Here is a 17,460-nt window from a genome sequence, read left to right as displayed (position 1 = left end):
GGAACTTTGAGTTGCTTTTGTACCAAATTAGAGATTTCAATCTCTAACGTAAGGAAAAGCTAATATCAATGGTCACTACAAAAAAAAGGACTTTTAGTCTCGCTTTTAATTTGAGTCTTTTTGTCACTTTTACCATAAAGTGACACAATATGGCCTAATGTGTCCCTTTAGATCGGAAGTAGAAGCGGAGGAGGTATTTTGTGTCAGTTTTACAGATGTTGTGTCACTTTTCTATAACGTGACACACAAAAAAAAAATTATGTGTCACTTCTAAAATAATCGAGACTAAATATTGATGAAAATTTTCCCCCGCTAAACAAAAGTGACACAAGAATTTTCTTTTGGCAAACAGAAAAAAATAAGTGACACAAGAATTTGGGCGGGTGCTTGGAAGGGAAAATTTTGATTCTCGCGAAAAGAACCGCCCAACTTAAAACTTCTATTGGGCTCAGACGTACAACTAACAAAAGAGCCCTCACACCCTCACACTCTCACTCTCTTCCCTTTATCGCTCATACTCTATCACTCTCTTCTCAAAAGCTTCCCTTTTTCTATCTCTCACACTCACCAACTATCAGCAACAAGGTATCCATAAATTTTGTTCTTTTTTTAGGCTTTAAATTGTTGAAAACAAAACTTCTTCTTTTCTCATACCAAGTTTAACCCATCGATGTTTATGCTTTGCGGTTTGGTGGTTTTCTCGGTTCTTTCTTTTTATCGACAATATTTAACCCATTAAAAGGTCGGACTTTTATTAGTTTAATTTTATTGTTACCTTTTTGTTTACACATCTTGGGCTGATTTTTTTTTTTCTTCTTTACTTTAATTCACACTCTCTAGAAACTTTGAAGCATTATTAATCTCTAATATAACATATAATCGGTGTGTGGTATCTTGTAAACCGTACGCGTCAGTAACCAAGATTGTGGTTTGATGCTTTATAATGTTAGCTGCGTTGATGCTTTATTTGTTTGTGCTAAATTTCTTGTCGAACTTCATTGAATTAGTGAAACTGAATTTGAGATGGTTCATTCTTTTTTTTTATAAAACTATTATATAATTATGCAATCGTTACGTAGCTGCTGTAAATACAAATAGTTCTGAAAAAAATGGCAATTAGACATATAAGAGGAACCAGCAACAAAGCAGGAAGCATCCATAATACAACAGGAAAAGAATAACTGACCACAATGAGGTTGTCAACAATGAGAAATCTCATTTCACAACCTGAAGAATAGTAAACCTCTAATCCACTATTCCTCCAAGTGCCTCAACAATCCATTTTTAATTCCAATTTCATGCTACGATCAACTACCTTTTACATTAGCCTTCAAATGATTCTGGTTAAGTCTTGTGCACTCACGTTGTTCCACTCAATCCTACTTGGCACGCGTGTCTAGCACGGCAACCTCCTCCTTGTTGCTCATGTCGGGATGAATTCTGATGACTTCAAGTTAACATCAACCATATCTTCTTGTTTTGTAGAAGAGAGGGTCTCCATCGAGTAAAGCGTAAAGCAATCTTACGAAATAATGGTTTGATATTGAAACCTGCTTTAGCATTGGTTTCTATGAACATAACACCATCATCGCGAGACTTAGTATCTCCTTCCTCTATAGACACTTGCCTCTTGTCAACAAGGTCCGTTTTGTTCCTAACAAGGACTATAATGACATCACTACCTCATTCTGTGCGTACTTCCTCAATCCACTTGGAAGTGTTTAAAAATGATTGCCGGTTTGCAACATCATAAACAATTACGGCAAAAGAAGAATCTCTAATGTAGCTTGGAATTAAACTCCTAAACCTCTCCGCCTCTTTGTATCCCAAAGCTGCAAACTAAAGCTGTTTCGGTCTTCCGGTACATTGTCTTTGAAAGAAAATCAATTCCAATTGTAGCCCGATAAGTGGTATCAAATTTGTCATACATGAAACGAAGTGATGATGCTAGTTTTCCCTACTGGTGATCACCTAAAAACACTAGCTTATATTTTGCAAGAGGTGAAACTCCCGCCATTATTTCTTCTCTTTAATCGAATAGATCTGAATCGAAAAGCGAAGAAACAAGGTGAGATGGTTCATTCTTGTTTGAAGTGTTGTTGTTGTTTTCCTTGGAATTTTGTTTTAATCTATGTATATTGTATATAGGCAGGACATTCTTTGTCTTTAGTTGTCGACCTTGAGTATATCTTTTTGTCCCTTTTGCTATTTTCTATTTGTCCTATGTTAGATGAAGATGTTATGTGAGTGCTTATTACATGTCATGGCTAAGAAGAATTGTATGTTTGTGACTTTTCTGAAAATTTTGATGTTTTAGGATTTCAAGATCTTTGTTAATTTGGAATGGACAAGTCTTGGATGTCTAAGCTTAGAAATTCGAATGAATACATTGAAGGGGTTAAAAGTCTTCTTAGTTTTGCAAAGGATGAAGAAAGTTATATACGCTGCCCATGCAAAAACTGTGGGAATCTCCATGAGTTAACTAAGAAGGAAGTCAGAAATCATCTTTTTAGACATGGTATCGACAAAACTTATGTTCTGTGGAGATATCATGGGGTAAGGCATCTCGCTTATGATTTTTCAAGTGTTCATACACATGAGAACACCCATCGACCCTACAATACAGAAACCCCCCTCGATGAAATCCCCCTCGATGTTACAAACATGAAGGAAATGGTAGAGGCTGTAGATAAACAATATAAGGCTAATCCTAAGAAATTTCAAGAACTTCTTGAAGATGCTGAGACTCCTTTGTATGAAGGTTGTACAAAGATTACGAAGTTATCTGCTATTGTAACGTTGTTTAATTTGAAAGCGAAAGGTGGTTGGACTGACACAAGTTTTACAAATTTGTTGAAAGCCTTAAGAGAGATGCTTCCAGAAGGTAATTTGATGCCTTCTAGCATGCACGCAGTTAGAAAGACGTTGTCAATTTATGGGATGAAATATGAAAAAATCCATACTTGTCCCAATGACTGTATACTTTACAGGGGTGATGAGAATAAGAATAGAACTACTTGCCCAATTTGTGGAGTATCAAGGTACAAGGAGAATAAAAAAGGGACCGACCAAACTAAAGGTGTTCCGGCTAAAGTTTTGTGGTACTTTCCACCTATTGCAAGATTTAAAAAGATGTTTCAGTCTGCGGAAACAGCGAAGTTATTGACATGGCATGCCAATGAGCGATTGGTGGATGAAAAACTGCGTTATCCAGCAGACTCTCAAGCTTGGAAGTTGGTAGACAAGAGGTGGCCTGAGTTTGGTGCTGAATCGAGAAATCTCCGCCTTGCACTTTCAGCGGACGGAGTCAACCCATATAATAATCTTAGCAGTAAGTACAGTTTATGGCCTGTGATGTTGGTAACTTACAACCTCCCTCCTTGGCTTTGCATGAAGAGAAAGTTCATGATGTTGACAATGCTGATATCAGGTCCAAAACAGCCTGGAAAAGACATTGACGTTTACTTAGCTCCCTTAATTGATGATTTAATTACTTTATGGAATTTAGGGGTAGAGGTTTTTGATGCCTACAAGCAGGAGTCATTTTTACTAAGAGCTGTATTGCTATGGACGATCAATGATCTTCCAGCCTATGGTAATCTTTCTGGGTATATTGTTAAAGGCTACTTTGCTTGTCCAGTTTGTGCTGAAGACACATCTTCGTATAGGCTGAAACATTGTGGAAAAAATGTCTGCACATCCACTAGAAGATTTTTATCTCGGCATCATCCATATCGGAAGCAACAAAAAGCCTTTAACGGTGAGAAGGAGTTAAGGGAGGCACCTAAACGACTAAATGGTCAGCAAGTACGAAGCAAAGTTGAAGGGATCAAAGCCTCGTGGGGGAAAAAGAAGTCAACACAAGAAGTCGATAAAGGTGATAATGGTGTTACAAAATGCTGGAACAAGAAATCCATCTTTTTTTATCTTCCGTATTGGGAGTACTCGCCTCTCCCACATAACTTCGACGTCATGCACATCGAGAAGAATGTATGCGACAGTGTGATTGGTACTCTACTCAACATTCCAAATAAGACAAAGGACCACCTTAAGAGTCGTCTTGACCTGCAGGAGATGGGTTTAAGGATGGAGTTGGCCCCAAAGGTTGGTGAGAAGCAAACATACTTACCTCCGGCGTGTTACATATTATCTAAAGCTGAAAAAACTAGAGTATGCAAAACCTTGCACGAGTTGAAAGTCCCCGAAGGATACTCTTCAAATTTCAAGCCCCTTGTTTCAATGCAAGATCTGAAATTGCATGGGTTGAAGTCACATGACTGTCACATGTTGATCAAAGCAACTACTTCCCCGCGGGCAATACGACCGTCTTGCCAAGTCATGTGAGAAATGCAATTATTAGGTTGTGTCGATTCTTCAAAGATCTTTGCGCGAAAGTAGTAGATGTGAAAAGACTGCCTGAAATTCAGAATGATATCGTGATCACATTATGTTTGTTGGAAAAGTATTTCCCACCATCGTTTTTCGATATCATGGTTCACTTACCAGTTCATCTTGTAAGAGAGGTTGAAGTTGGTGGTCCTGTTTTCTTCCGATGGATGTACGCATTTGAGAGGTACATTGATTCCTTATCTGGTCATTGCTACTATGAATAAAACTTATGCACAATTTATCACTTAATTCTTTTGTAATTGTTTAGGTACATGAGGGTGTTAAAGAGTTATGTCCGAAACCCAACTAGACCGGAAGCTTGTATAGCTGAAAACTATATCGCTGAAGAAGCAATTGAATTTATGAGTGAATTCTTACCTAGGCTAGATGCAGTAGGAGTTCCTAGCTCATTGGAAATTATTACCACTGATTTGGTAGAAAATGGAAAGCATCCATCAGGTGGTGAACTCATTGCACCTGATAGCAAAGCCTTGGAGCAGGCACATCACTATGTCTTACAAAACACAGGAGTTGTTCAACCTTATATTGAGTAAGGACTTTTAGTTCTTTAATTAAACAAATAATATATTGATAGCTAACAATGTGATTTCGTATTGATATATGATAGGGAGCACATGAACTACCTAAAGGAACACAATCCCCGCAAGGCTAGAAAGTCAACATGGTTACAGGAAGAGCATAATCGCTCGTTTAATGATTGGCTCAAAAGAAGGGTATATGATTACCTGAATGACTTTTATGTATTGTATGCCTCAAAGAAATTTGACTAACCTTCTTAAACAATATAGGTTTTACATGAGCGAGGCATGGCTAATAACAATGTGTCAGAAGTTTTGAGGTGGATTTCTAAGGGACCATTGCCACGTGTTTTGAAATATTGTACGTATGTAATTAAAGGTCAGCGTTTTTGCACAAGAGAGCGTGATGCTTCACGAAGTTAATCAAAACAGTGGAGTGAGTTTGATGGCGACAACCCCCAAGTTTCAAGTTCAAAGGATCAAAACCCGTATTTTCCAAAGATGGGGTTTTACGGTGTAATTGATGAAATATGGTCGCTAGACTATACTAATTTCAAGATTTCAGTGTTCAAGTGTGATTGGGTTGATAGTAAGAATGGCATCAAGATAGATGATATGGGTTTCACCTTGGTTGATCTTAATAGAGTTGGCCATAAATCCGATTCCTTTATTTTAGCATCTCAAGCAAAGCCGGTTTTCTATGTAGGCGATCAACTAGATCCCGATTGGTCTATTGTTGAAGAATCTCCTCTAAAGATGTATCATGACGACGATGAAGACCTTATTGAGGGCAACATAGAAGAAAACACTTGTGTCGAAGAATTGCCAAATATCGAATCTTTTGATGGAACCGATGAGTCTCGGTCGACTTACATGCGAGTAGATTGTGAGGAGGGGATTTGGGTTGACAACAATAAATCTTGAGTTTCATTGTTTACTAGTACTCCATTGTAACAAAAGCTTTGACTTTTGCTTGACTAATTAATTACTTAATTATGTTATCATTTTCATATATCGATGGTTCTACATACTCATTTTTCCATACTCGATTAGTTTTTCTTTGGTTTTCATTGGTTACATATATACTCATTGTTTTGCTTGCATACTCATTTTCATTGGTTTGTTGATGATAGGTAAGTTTAAGTCATGTTTTTCTTTTTATTATTTGTTGGAAATATCATTCTTACTAACATTATGTACTAATGTGTGCGTCTTTGTAAAGTTTTCCATGGATCGAAAGGGATATTCAATCACCTAAGAAAAGAAAGAGGAGACATAAAATGAAGAAATTTGCAAATGACGTTGAGCCTAACGTTAGAGGCCAAACAGTTAAACATGATTTAAATAAGGGTTGGAGCGGTGTGAAAGTTGAAGTTGAGTTAGATGAACACGGTGTGCCAATAAATACAAAGGTGAAGCGACTTTGCTAGTTAAGCAAGCACTCAAGTGAAAGCTAATGTTCCGCTTATTTGAATGGCCAACTTGGCCAAAAGTGGATAAGAGAATAAAAGCTGATGTATGGGAGGGCTTTATGGTAATTAATGCTTAAACTTTCCTCGATCTCTTTATAGTTTAAAATGTTTTGTGTTCTCTTACTTGTAAGTCAAAGTTTGACGACATTTTATTTGTAGGCAAGGTTCATTATAGATCCGAAATTTAGGAAGGCAGCTCTAAAACAATGTGGTAAAATATGGAGGAAGTTTAAGAATTATTTGACAAGGGAGTTTATTAGACCTTTCATAGATGAACCTGAAGAGCTAGTAAAAGAACTTGAAATGTATCCTGATATCAAGCAACCAGATTGGGAAAAGTTTGTGCGGATGAGGTTATCAGCAGAATTCCAGGTATATGTGTTCTACCGGCTTTTTTTTTTTTTTTTTTTTTTTTTTCCCAAGTGAGCTTATATATTATTAAATAATCAAAAGAGGAGACTGTTTGCTGCACTCCTCTTAAACATCAAAAGAAATTGTAATCTAGGGCGAGAGGGCCTATTTTCGACGAGTTTTTTGTTCCTCATTAGATTTAGGCAGGTTAGTTCATGGAGTGAATCCTTATAATATGAAACCTATCTTTTTAGAATTGAATGTGGTGAGTTATTTTTCAATCCATCAAAAATTGATTTTATGGTATACACGCTTATAAGACATTAGAACAGGACTTCTAGTGATTCACATGTAGAGCATGCATTTTTTTTTTGCGTCTCAAATGATTTCATTGTAAGCTATAGCACATGAGACCATACTTGCGAGAACCGGGACCGTTGGTCGTAGGATGAGAATTAATCCACACGTTCGAGTGCCCCATCTTCAAATTTTCAGTGAGGAAAAGAGTCAACAACTGCCCTTGAGCAGAAAATTTATACATGATAATTGATAAAGTCACCTGAAGTAATGAAGTGCTTATGCCTAATGAATTGAGCAAATGCATCATCTGTTGTACCTGTTTTCAATAGGATTTGTTGGCCAATATAATAATATATGACTAACTAATACTTTTTCTTATGGAACCATTAGGAGTTTAGTAAGGTTCAACTAGCAAGAAGGATGAAGAACGTATACAACCATCGACTAGGAAAGTCAGGTTATGCTGGCCTTGAAGATAAGCTGGTAGTAAATTTTTATTAGTTTCTTATATCATTTTTATTAAAATATATGTATGCAGTAACTAGTTTATTATTATCTAATTATTTGGTTTTGATTAAACATAGAAAGCAGCAGGGATACCCATTGAAGAAATTGACAGATCTCAGTTTTGGCTGTTAGCTCGACAAGATAAAAACGGAGAATATGCAAATGATTCTTTGAGGGAGATATCTGGAAAGATAGTAAGTTTCGATTTAACGTTTAGGACCATAATTCTGTATACAGGCATATATATCAAGGCTCTATATCATTTTCTTTGCTTATATTGTAAGTAGTGATTAACATGATCGAGTAAGAATCACAAAATAATCACCCAACAGTAGGGGCTACCTCTCTTGGAGTAATTCTTTTTCAACCTTTTATTGTTAATTGTCTCAAAGGATGAGCTGAAAAAAAAAGAAAGAAGAAGGAACTTTGATTACAGAAGGAAGCAATGATATACTTACAATGGCCTTGGGAACTCCGGAACAAAGTGGTCGCGTTAGGGGGGCTAGTATGTACTACACTCCAACTACATACTTCAATCTTCCTAGACGTGGATCAAGGAAACATACTCAGAAGTTGGAAGAAGAGAATCAAACACTGAAAGTAGCAGTAATAGAGTTGCTTAAACAAGCATCATTGAGTGGCTCACCACTGAATGAAACCATAATTGAGCTTCTTAGGCAACAAGGAATGGGCATGCCACGACCATCGGAAAATGTGGCGTCTAATAGTGCTAAGAGTGATAACGGAGAGCGCGTAATACTGACTTCTGAAGCACATAGATCATGTGGAAAACAGGTAGCAATTTTCTATTCCTTATTTGGTGTTCCCAATTTTATACGTTCGTTGATAACACTCTTTTTTCATTGACTTTAAAATAGACTGTGGTATCTTCAAAACCAAATGCAAAGAAACGGATTGTGGTAGCTCGAAACCAAAAGGCAAAGATAGTTGATAAATGGAAAGGCATTCTCACATCTTCAACACTTAAATCTAAAGATGGAAAGGTATATGTTTGTCAATAATCCAACTTAAGTGGTAAATAACCTATGTAACTAACAAATCCCTTATAAGCTTTCATTTTCTTGTGTGTTATAGACCCAACGTTGTAAGTTAGCATTGAAGTCTATAGATAACATTGTTGCTGAAGGTAATCTTCGTCCAAGGAATGGGACAGAAGAATCTCTTCACAATGTGCCTTTAGGGGAGTCAAATGTGTGTGTCTCTATCAATACAGCTATATGTCATGATGCTCCTCTCCCCATTCCAAATGACAATGCTGGGCTAATTTATGTTAAAGATGCTATCAATTCATTTGTAGCTTGGCCTAAGGAATTTGTTATACTCGAGGATGATAAGGTACCTTGTAGAAATAATAATATTTTTACATTCATGTAGTCTTGCAATATAATGAGCATTCTCTTACTTTATTTTATTAACTTCATCTTTATAGGAAGAGGATGATTCACTTGATTATGTCGGTAATAATAGTCAGTGTTCAAGTTTTGCAAAATCTGTGAAAAAACGGATGGGAAAGAATGTGGTTATAACTATTCCAATGATTGGAACTTTGTTTGCGGATGAGATTGATGCTATAAGAGTCTCAAGGGGTGAGTTGTTAGATGTTTGTTACAAGAGAGAATTAAATGCGGTTGCATCATCACATACATCAGATACTTGTATGCAACCTATTGCATTGGTCGAGCAAAGTACGCGTTCGGAAATCCAGCAGGTTTTAATCGTCATACAAAGGAAGATGATAAGAGTCGATACATCCAGTCCTTGGCAAAGGAACATGGCGACAGAGCTCTTGTAATTCCTTACAACCCAGGGTAAGTGCTCTACATATTTATTTGTTATACATTATTTGAATTTGGTACAAATAATAAAATATATTAATGTAATTTGTTTTTTCACTGGATTGGTTGTAGAGGGCATTGGGTTTTGATCGTCATTGACTTAACAGAAATGCAAGTCTATTGGTTGGATTCGTTAGGAAAGAGGCCAGATCCAACTTTAAAATTTGAGTTGAACACGTAAAGTATCTCTTTCTCGATCTTATTTTTTTTTCCTCTTTGTATATATATTTTATTTTCCTTGATGATAATTTCTTGTGATTTTTAGAGCAATTAAAACATCAAACTTATCTTGTGGAAAGAGAAGGTTAAACCCGAACCCAGATTGGGAGTATGTGACGGTAAGCATGCTATTTATGCAATGAAGATGCAAGGTTTGTTACTTTTACCATTTGTCTATATGACATTTCTATGACATTTGTCCACAGTGCCCACAACAAGGAGATGGAATTGTATGTGGTTATTATGTGATGAGTTTTATCGCGGCACTTTTTTGCCGATGCGGTCAATAAGCTCAAACGCAAAGGTGAAAAAAATGGTTATACACATAAATAAATATAATTTTTTTGCTCAGTATGTAAAACTTCTATTAAGAAGGAGAAAAACAAAAGAATGGGATGGAAGTTTAATTTGCCTAAGAAACCGCCCAAATACATGCTCATAGATTACATTAGGTTCTAAGATCCATCGGTATTTAGTTTGATAATGTTTGGTTCCGGTGGTATCCAATAACATGATTTGAGTTGTGGTGCTTGCTTCAACTATGGAGACATTACAAGAGTTAAGGAGCAGCACTTCGTTGCTGAATATTGAAAATTATTGCCACATACCAAGTCCATAGATTAACAGATCGAGAAGTGACATTGCCATAGAAGATGCTTTAAAGATTCATCAATTGACTTGCATAGTCTACAAGAAGAAGCAATGCTAACACTGATTTCTGAATTTTGCCATCTGTGGCAGCGCAACCATACACTAATAAATATTAGGTTCCCTAGCTAGTTTTCTTACACTAATGACTACACTAACTTACTTTTTCTCGAAACAGGTTATGGAGTTGGCTAGCATAAAGACATACAAAACCAAAGAAATAGATAAGATCCAACTCGAGTTTATCAACTTCATCCAAGGATTTCTTCCTTTATAAAGGTATACCTAGGATTTCAATTTGTATAGTTGAGAAGATTTCATAGTAAGGCTTGGTGGCGACACAGTTAATTTAATGTGCATTTCAGTTTTTATGCCTAGTGACTACCTGTTTCTTCATCATACTATCATCAATGTGAATTGATTCATGTGTTTTTGTCTGCATCATGCACTTGGGTAGGTGGAGTTTTGTAGTTGATGATTCATTTCTCACTTCATCACATATCATTTGCAATTAACTTGCATAGTTTTTAGTACATTAATGCTTGTCGAGTGTTAGTTGTAGATGGTGATAGGAATACTAGTTTTGCAGTTTCCTATTTTAGTGAAGTTTCAACAGAGCTTCCGTACATGTTCAGTGTGAAGTTCATGCTAAGTCACATTGGTCACACACATTACCCAGGTTATTGTTCACAATGTAATATGTATAATGGCTACTAGAGTTTGAGAATGTTTTTTTGTGATAGGTTTAGTTTAGAGGTGTAATAAGACACTAGCTATGTTTGACTATATTTCTACCAGCTTGTCGAAATATAGAATATATAATTCCTATTTTTCATGGCAGGGGAGTTTCCATTTTTCTCTTTCAAGTCAGTTGAAGTATGACTTGTGAAAATGTTTTTTTTTTATGTGACGTGCATGTTTTAAATCTGTTCAACATCCTTCAAGTTTGTGCTTTGCTAGTTGTTTGGAATGTGTTTTGTTGGAGGACGGCATCCCCTATGAATTTGTACATGTCATCATATTAGTGAATTGATTGCTCCTAGTTTGCTTGCTACTATGATCGTATGATATGTGAACTGCTAGTGTTTCAATTGATCTTTCTCTAGTGACAAAATGTTTTCTCTTTAACATGAACTACTATACCCTTGATATTGTTGGTTAAACTCTCCTTCTTACTTGATTATATTATTGATACATAGTCAAATTGTTATTATTTTGTAGGTGAATGAAGAACTTAAACGGAGATGGAATGCCTTGTGCTAAGTGGATTATCTAATATTAATTAGGTTAAGTTAATTTTGGTTTGTTAGGGATTTTTGGAAATTGTTTACGATGTATAGCTTGTCTTTTTTCGGATGCTTTTGTGAAGGTTTTGGATTATGTCGTGACGCTTTTGTTACGAATTCGAAGTTTAATGGGATCTAGGTTATGGATGGATTCAAATTGACTATGTTTTGAATAGTTTGTTTGATATAGTGTGTGGACGAGTAAGTACGTTCCTTAATGTGAATGGTGGTTAATTTCCAATTAATGAAATAGTTCTTATTGAATGTTGCTACCTATATGTTTTGCATCTTTTGTAAAGGCAGAGGTTTAGGGATGATAATATTGTAGATCGATTTATAATCAATCTCATTTGCAAGTGTATCCGTACTGCAGCAGGTTATTAGTAATGTATATATTGCATTTTTATTTAAAAAAAAAAATAATGGATGGTATCTCGCTTCTATGAAAACCGTCACAACTGATGACTACTTTGTGTCACTTTTGGCCCGAAAACAATTTCTTGATCAATGCTTTTGAAAAGTGACACAACAAAGTCATCTTCTAGTGACGCTTTTAAGGTATTTCTGGGTCACTTTTGGGATTAAAGTGACACAAGTAATCACCTTTTTGTGTCACTTTGATAATAGAAACTGACACAACAAATGCATTTCTTGAGACACTTTTGCGAACTTTTAGTGACGCCGGCAGATAAGACGCTTTCATAATAAACAGAAAAGTGACACAAACCACTTTTTAAGACACTTTAAAAGTGACTCGTTAAGACTTTTTTTTTGTAGTGGGTGGTGGTAGTGGCGGTGGTGGTGGTGGTGTTAGTGGTGGCGGCGGTAGCGGTCTTAATAGCTTGGTGGTGGTGGTGATGATGGCGGTGGCAGCTAGGGCAATGGAGTTATTTGGAGAAGAAGATAGTGAAAAGGGAAGAAGAGAGAAATGGGCTAGGGGTATATGGACAAGAGTGTTTAAGTCATTTTCCAAATTATAAGATTTATAGAATTGGAGGTTATAAGAGGCTTGATGTTATAAGAACTGGTCCACATCTTAGGGGTTATAAGACCTTCGAGGCAAAAACAAATGGGCCCCTAAGTGTATCTTCTTTATCTACTTTTGCCACCACCTCCACCCACTGTTCTAAAAATCGGTCTAGGTGGCCGCCTAGGCGGTTTCTAGGTGCTAGGCGGTGCCCAACCGACTCGCCTAGGCCCTAGTCGTTTAAAAAATCGGTGAACCAACTAGGTGGGTCTAGGCGGTCTAGTCAAGTTTTTTTTTCTTTTCTTTTTTTTGAATGATTAAATGTCGAAAAATAAAGGCCCATGTAGGCTTAAGATTTGAATAAGTTTAAAAGACTTAAGTCTAATGTAAATTATATGCCATTATAACAAAGAGTATGTTTTTATATGAAGTCAATATTTCTTAACTATTAAGCATTTTTGTAATAAGTATCTTTATCTGTGTTTATTTTTTGAGTTATGGTAAATGATTTTCTTAATTTCTTGTAGTATATGTGTGCATTACTATATATATTAGGAACAAAAACCGCTTAGCGCCTAGCCCGGCCGTCTAAGCACGTCTAAGCACTGCTTAGAAAGCCTAGGTGCTAGGCGCTCTCCCACCGCCCGACTACCGCCTAGCGTTTTTAGAACATTGCCTCCACCCCTGCCACTACCAACCAATTTTTTTTAATCGAAAATGTGGAGTGGTGGATGAAGAATATATATAATCACCATCGGATTCACAGATTTATTCTATTAAGATGAGCTAGATGACTATAATAACTTAATTGATGGAGTGACAATTTAGAAATTAAAGACATAAGGACGTTTTGGTCAAATAAATGTATGAAGTACCAAATCGTAAAAAATTAGAAGTTTGTGGTACTGATAGGTGAGAAAAAAAATTCGGAAACCATTTAGAAAAATAAATGAAAGTTAGTGGTACTAAATAATTATAAACTATAAGGTTAAACAGTTACTACTACACTAATTTCAGGTCCATATTATAAGTAAAATCTGATAAACCTTTCACCTTTGTGCTCTTTTGTTCTAGTCTACATGTCTGTCCTTTGGGCCCATTACTTCGTGTTCAAAGCGTGGATAGAGAACGTTTAAGTTCAGTCATGATCAGCATCAGATCATGGTCTGAGGACTGCTATGTACCTGAATAGTAAGCATGACATCCATAATACATAGCTCTGGATCTCAAATGCACAAAGTGTTCTTTTAATTACTTGCACAAGAAAACAAGTGTTATTTACACAAGTCCCCTTGACCCTTGTGGCTCATTATGCAACAAATAATACAAAAAAGAAGGGAAGGAAAATAGAAGTTAAAAAGAAAAGGGTGAATTAGTGTTACCCTATAAGACCACTAGACAAGGCAATTAGGATTCCCCACCCAAATATACACAAAAAAAAGTCAATCCAATTTTTTTTTTTTTTTTTTTTTAAGAGGAAATTCTAATTGGCTCATCTAGTGGGGGTAATATTGGTTAACCCAAAAGAAAAAAGGAAATCTGTATTTTCTCTATAGCTATGCGCCTATGCTATGGGAAATTGGTTTTAGTTTCCCTTGGGATGTTTTGACCAAAACTTGTTAGCTCCAGGTCAATGTATATATTATACTCGGCTAGCTGGAGGATATGGGTTTCTTATATTTCCTCCCACTCCCCCATCTTGAATGGCGTTTTACACACACGAATGATACACTGAGCACTCAACACCTTCCTAATATCTTATTTGGCTGGCGCTGGACTTGTTGTTTTGAGAGATAATCTGATTGGTAACCCATTTTGGGGAAGAGCAAATGGACCATACTGAATACCAGTCTGTGTCCCCACCATAGACCACCTGTGGATCAAGATGAGAAAACAAGGGGAGAATGTTATCAGATTAGACTGTCTTCAGTGAATATATAGTAAAAAGTAGTAAAACAAGGCAAAGAAAAAGTTCGTTAATTTGGGAACTGAATAGTACCTGTACTTTGTGGTCAGATGATGGAGTAGTACCAAAATCTCCAGCTTGGCTAACTCATTCCCAGGACAAGCGTGGGTCCCATTTCCAAATGGCATGTATGTATTTGGCTTTGGAGCTACCTGTTGGTTGTTTGGGAGATATGAATTTCAGCACTTTGAGCTCTCTGTGCTGATTGCGGTCGCAAGAAAATACAAAAAGGTAAGACACAATAAATTGCTTTTACCTCAAATCTTGAAGGATCAAACTTCTCGGGATCTGGAAAGATGTCAGGGCTGTGGTGAATGTTCCTAAAGAGGGGTAACACTTTCCATCCTTTTGGTATAAGGTACCCTGAAGAGGTTATTACATAGAAGAATATGATCAGAAACTAACCACAGAAATTAATAAGACATGGGCATTTATGATTGGATTCGATATTTTATACGCAGTTAGTCATTTTTCTTTTTCTTTCATTTTGCGAAGACGAAAAACTAATACATGGGCATTAGAATGCAATAGCGTTACAAACCTTGATATTCAACATCTTCCACAGCTTCTCTGAAAGTGAAAGATAGAATTGAAGCAACCCTTAGTGTCTCTTGAATCACCCTTGAGGTAATTGGCATTTTCTTTGTATCCGACCAATTCAGTAATTTCTCTTCACCGCACTTTTTTTTAAGTATAAACTCTTGCTCTTCCTGTCAAGTCAGTCACAAACAAACAAAACAAAAGTTTGATTAGTATAAGCAGTTTGACAGTTCGTGACTGAGATGATGCTACTGGTTTGCTTTATTGGGTGTGACCAGAATCCTTACGGTGACAGCTTGTAGAATGCTGGGATTCTCCCCAAGGTACTTGAGGATCCAGGTCAATACACTTGCTGTGGTATCCCGAGCGGCAAAGATGACTCCTATGATATTATCAGTGATCTGCTCATCAGTGAGAGCTTCACTATCACCCATGAAAGATGCAAGCAAGTCATAGCATTCTTCCTTCCTCTGCCTCCTTGAACAGAGGATCCTGGCAAGAATCTGAGCCAGCTCTTTCCTTGCTTTCATGGATTTGTTGAAGAGTGTCCCTGGAAGATTGATGGGCATGGAATTGTACCCCTTCTCCAGTACATAATAACAACTCCTGAGCTCTTCTCTGTACAGAATCTCATCCTTGCCAAGTATTGAAAGTACTGCCACATTAAACGCGTACTGCAGCGCACGTACAACGAAAACAATAATCAGATGAATTCAAACTCCCACTGTGAGCTTGTAACTCTCAATAGAGAGAGAGAAAGAGAGAGAGAGAGAGATTGAGAATACTAATACACTTAATCACGCACCGTCTTCATTTCTTGGAAAGTGTTGATGAACTGAGCAGTGTCCCAGGAGCGAAGAGAACCGAGAGCCAATTTCTCAACCTGGGGAACGATATTCTTGATTGCGTCGGGCATGAATGCTCTGAGGACGAGCTTCCTGAGTTTGTTGTGATAGTCTCCTTGGTGAAAGAAGAGGGCTTCTGGACCCAACATCCTTTCTTTACTTGCGGGAAATGTAGGCTTGAAGAGATGGGATTGAGTCACCAACACGAACTTCGCAGCCTCAGGACTTGAGATCATAACACAAGGGCACCCCAATACATGCGTCTTGAATATAGAACCATACCTGTATGTGTGTGTATATTAACAACAATTCAACAGACAAATGTTCACACATGGAATTAGCACAAGAGCATACAAAAAGATAGAAGGGTACAGTACCTCTTTTGTTTGGAAGCAAAGAAGACATTTGGGTTTTGTGAGTAGAGTTGAAAGGTTTCTCCAATATAAGGCCAACCTAAGGACCCTGGAGGCAATGGCAATTTCCGAAGAGAACTCGGAAACGAGGAAGAGGACAGCTTTCGGAATATTCGATGTAACACAAACAAAAAGAAGAAGAAGAATAAACAAAAGAGAGATGGGAGAACAAGTGCAGCCATGGTTGCTTACTGAAGCTTGTTCTACTGAGGAAATGAAGTGAAGTTGTGCAGCTACTTATAAGTAGAAGAGTAGCCGTGTTACAGCTTGAAGTCCACCCACGGAATCTCTCTACAGCTCACTTTGTCAAGAAAGTGAGGAGGGGAGGAGCACGTGTCAGTTACATCAGTTTATCTATATTATGGTATGTTATGCAGTTGTACGTTGACCTTACCCTATATAGTCCTATATATATATGACCATCCAGGAAAGAGGTTTTGCATGAAGTGGTACTCTACTGTACAATAACTTTTAATGATATGAACAATAACAATAATCACGAATGTTTTGCTAAAAGCGTAGTTCGTCTTGTTGTGGAGGGGGGAATGGACTTGGCTTAAAATGTTAAATATAGCTTTTGCTGAGGCCTGAGAACAAACCAGAATTCGTAAAACTAACTGTAAATGTCTAAATTTGCTTTAAAAGACTATCGGGACATTACTCCAAATTAAGATTTAACTCTTAAGTTAAAGTGAAAGAAGGGGATAGTGGTTGTTAATGGGAGTGGCTGCTCTTCATGAGAATGAGATGCCTACATATCCAGTCTGTGAATTGGAAGTGGTAGTAAAGTTTGAGTTAATAATTTAGATTGAGATCAATAAATCAGACTGGAATCAAGCCACACGTAGTTCTTGAGGGTTGTTTTTATAGGCATTGAAAATGTACATCGGATGCGACACATGTACTGATGAGTACAAACGTGCATTCGAGATGAGTGTCATGCTTCCTTAAGAGACACGAAAGTAGTAGCCGTAGGTGTTCAGGCTTGTCTGAGCTGGCATAGGGTGTAACGATGGTGAGTACTCCGTAATGATGGTGAATGGCTGTGATGGTTCATGTATTACGACGGGAAGGAGGCTTAAAGATAATGGTAGTAATGATGGCAATGGTAGGTGATGATGTCATGAGGTGGAGCCGAGTGACGAGTTGCTGGTGCTGATAT

At 37.1% G+C, this 17,460-nt stretch overlaps 3 protein-coding genes and 1 pseudogene across 3 annotated transcripts; 2 read left to right on the top strand and 2 right to left on the bottom strand.

The window, feature by feature from the left end:
* Positions 1 to 1,359: 1,359 nt before the first annotated feature.
* LOC147525704 (ras-related protein RABH1e pseudogene) lies at positions 1,360 to 2,017 on the bottom strand (annotated as a pseudogene).
* Positions 2,018 to 2,343: 326 nt separating this feature from the next.
* On the top strand, positions 2,344 to 4,943 carry LOC147525703 (uncharacterized). Its single transcript, XM_086580426.1, has 3 exons — positions 2,344 to 4,279; positions 4,381 to 4,573; positions 4,658 to 4,943. The coding sequence occupies exons 1-3, from the start codon at positions 2,344 to 2,346 to the stop codon at positions 4,941 to 4,943; spliced, it is 2,415 nt and encodes an 804-aa protein (XP_086436552.1).
* Positions 4,944 to 6,572: 1,629 nt separating this feature from the next.
* Positions 6,573 to 9,892, top strand: LOC147525702 (uncharacterized). Its single transcript, XM_086565575.1, has 7 exons — positions 6,573 to 6,772; positions 7,442 to 7,534; positions 7,636 to 7,752; positions 7,951 to 9,387; positions 9,487 to 9,591; positions 9,680 to 9,752; positions 9,840 to 9,892. The coding sequence occupies exons 1-4, from the start codon at positions 6,704 to 6,706 to the stop codon at positions 8,005 to 8,007; spliced, it is 336 nt and encodes a 111-aa protein (XP_086421701.1). The 5' UTR covers positions 6,573 to 6,703; the 3' UTR covers positions 8,008 to 9,387; positions 9,487 to 9,591; positions 9,680 to 9,752; positions 9,840 to 9,892.
* Positions 9,893 to 13,765: 3,873 nt separating this feature from the next.
* Positions 13,766 to 16,574, bottom strand: LOC147525701 (abscisic acid 8'-hydroxylase CYP707A2-like). The gene is made up of 7 exons (XM_086557261.1): positions 16,263 to 16,574; positions 15,846 to 16,167; positions 15,328 to 15,714; positions 15,042 to 15,210; positions 14,757 to 14,863; positions 14,534 to 14,652; positions 13,766 to 14,407 (listed from the first exon to the last, which is right to left on the bottom strand). The coding sequence occupies exons 1-7, from the start codon at positions 16,478 to 16,480 to the stop codon at positions 14,293 to 14,295; spliced, it is 1,437 nt and encodes a 478-aa protein (XP_086413387.1). The 5' UTR covers positions 16,481 to 16,574; the 3' UTR covers positions 13,766 to 14,292.
* Between the last annotated feature and the right edge of the window lie 886 nt (positions 16,575 to 17,460).

The sequence above is a fragment of the Coptis chinensis genome, chromosome 1, assembly GCF_015680905.1.
Source record: "Coptis chinensis isolate HL-2020 chromosome 1, ASM1568090v1, whole genome shotgun sequence".
Lineage (NCBI taxonomy): Eukaryota > Viridiplantae > Streptophyta > Magnoliopsida > Ranunculales > Ranunculaceae > Coptis > Coptis chinensis.
The sequence above is the reverse complement of the archived record's forward strand: the minus strand, read 5'-3'. Positions and strand labels throughout refer to the sequence as shown.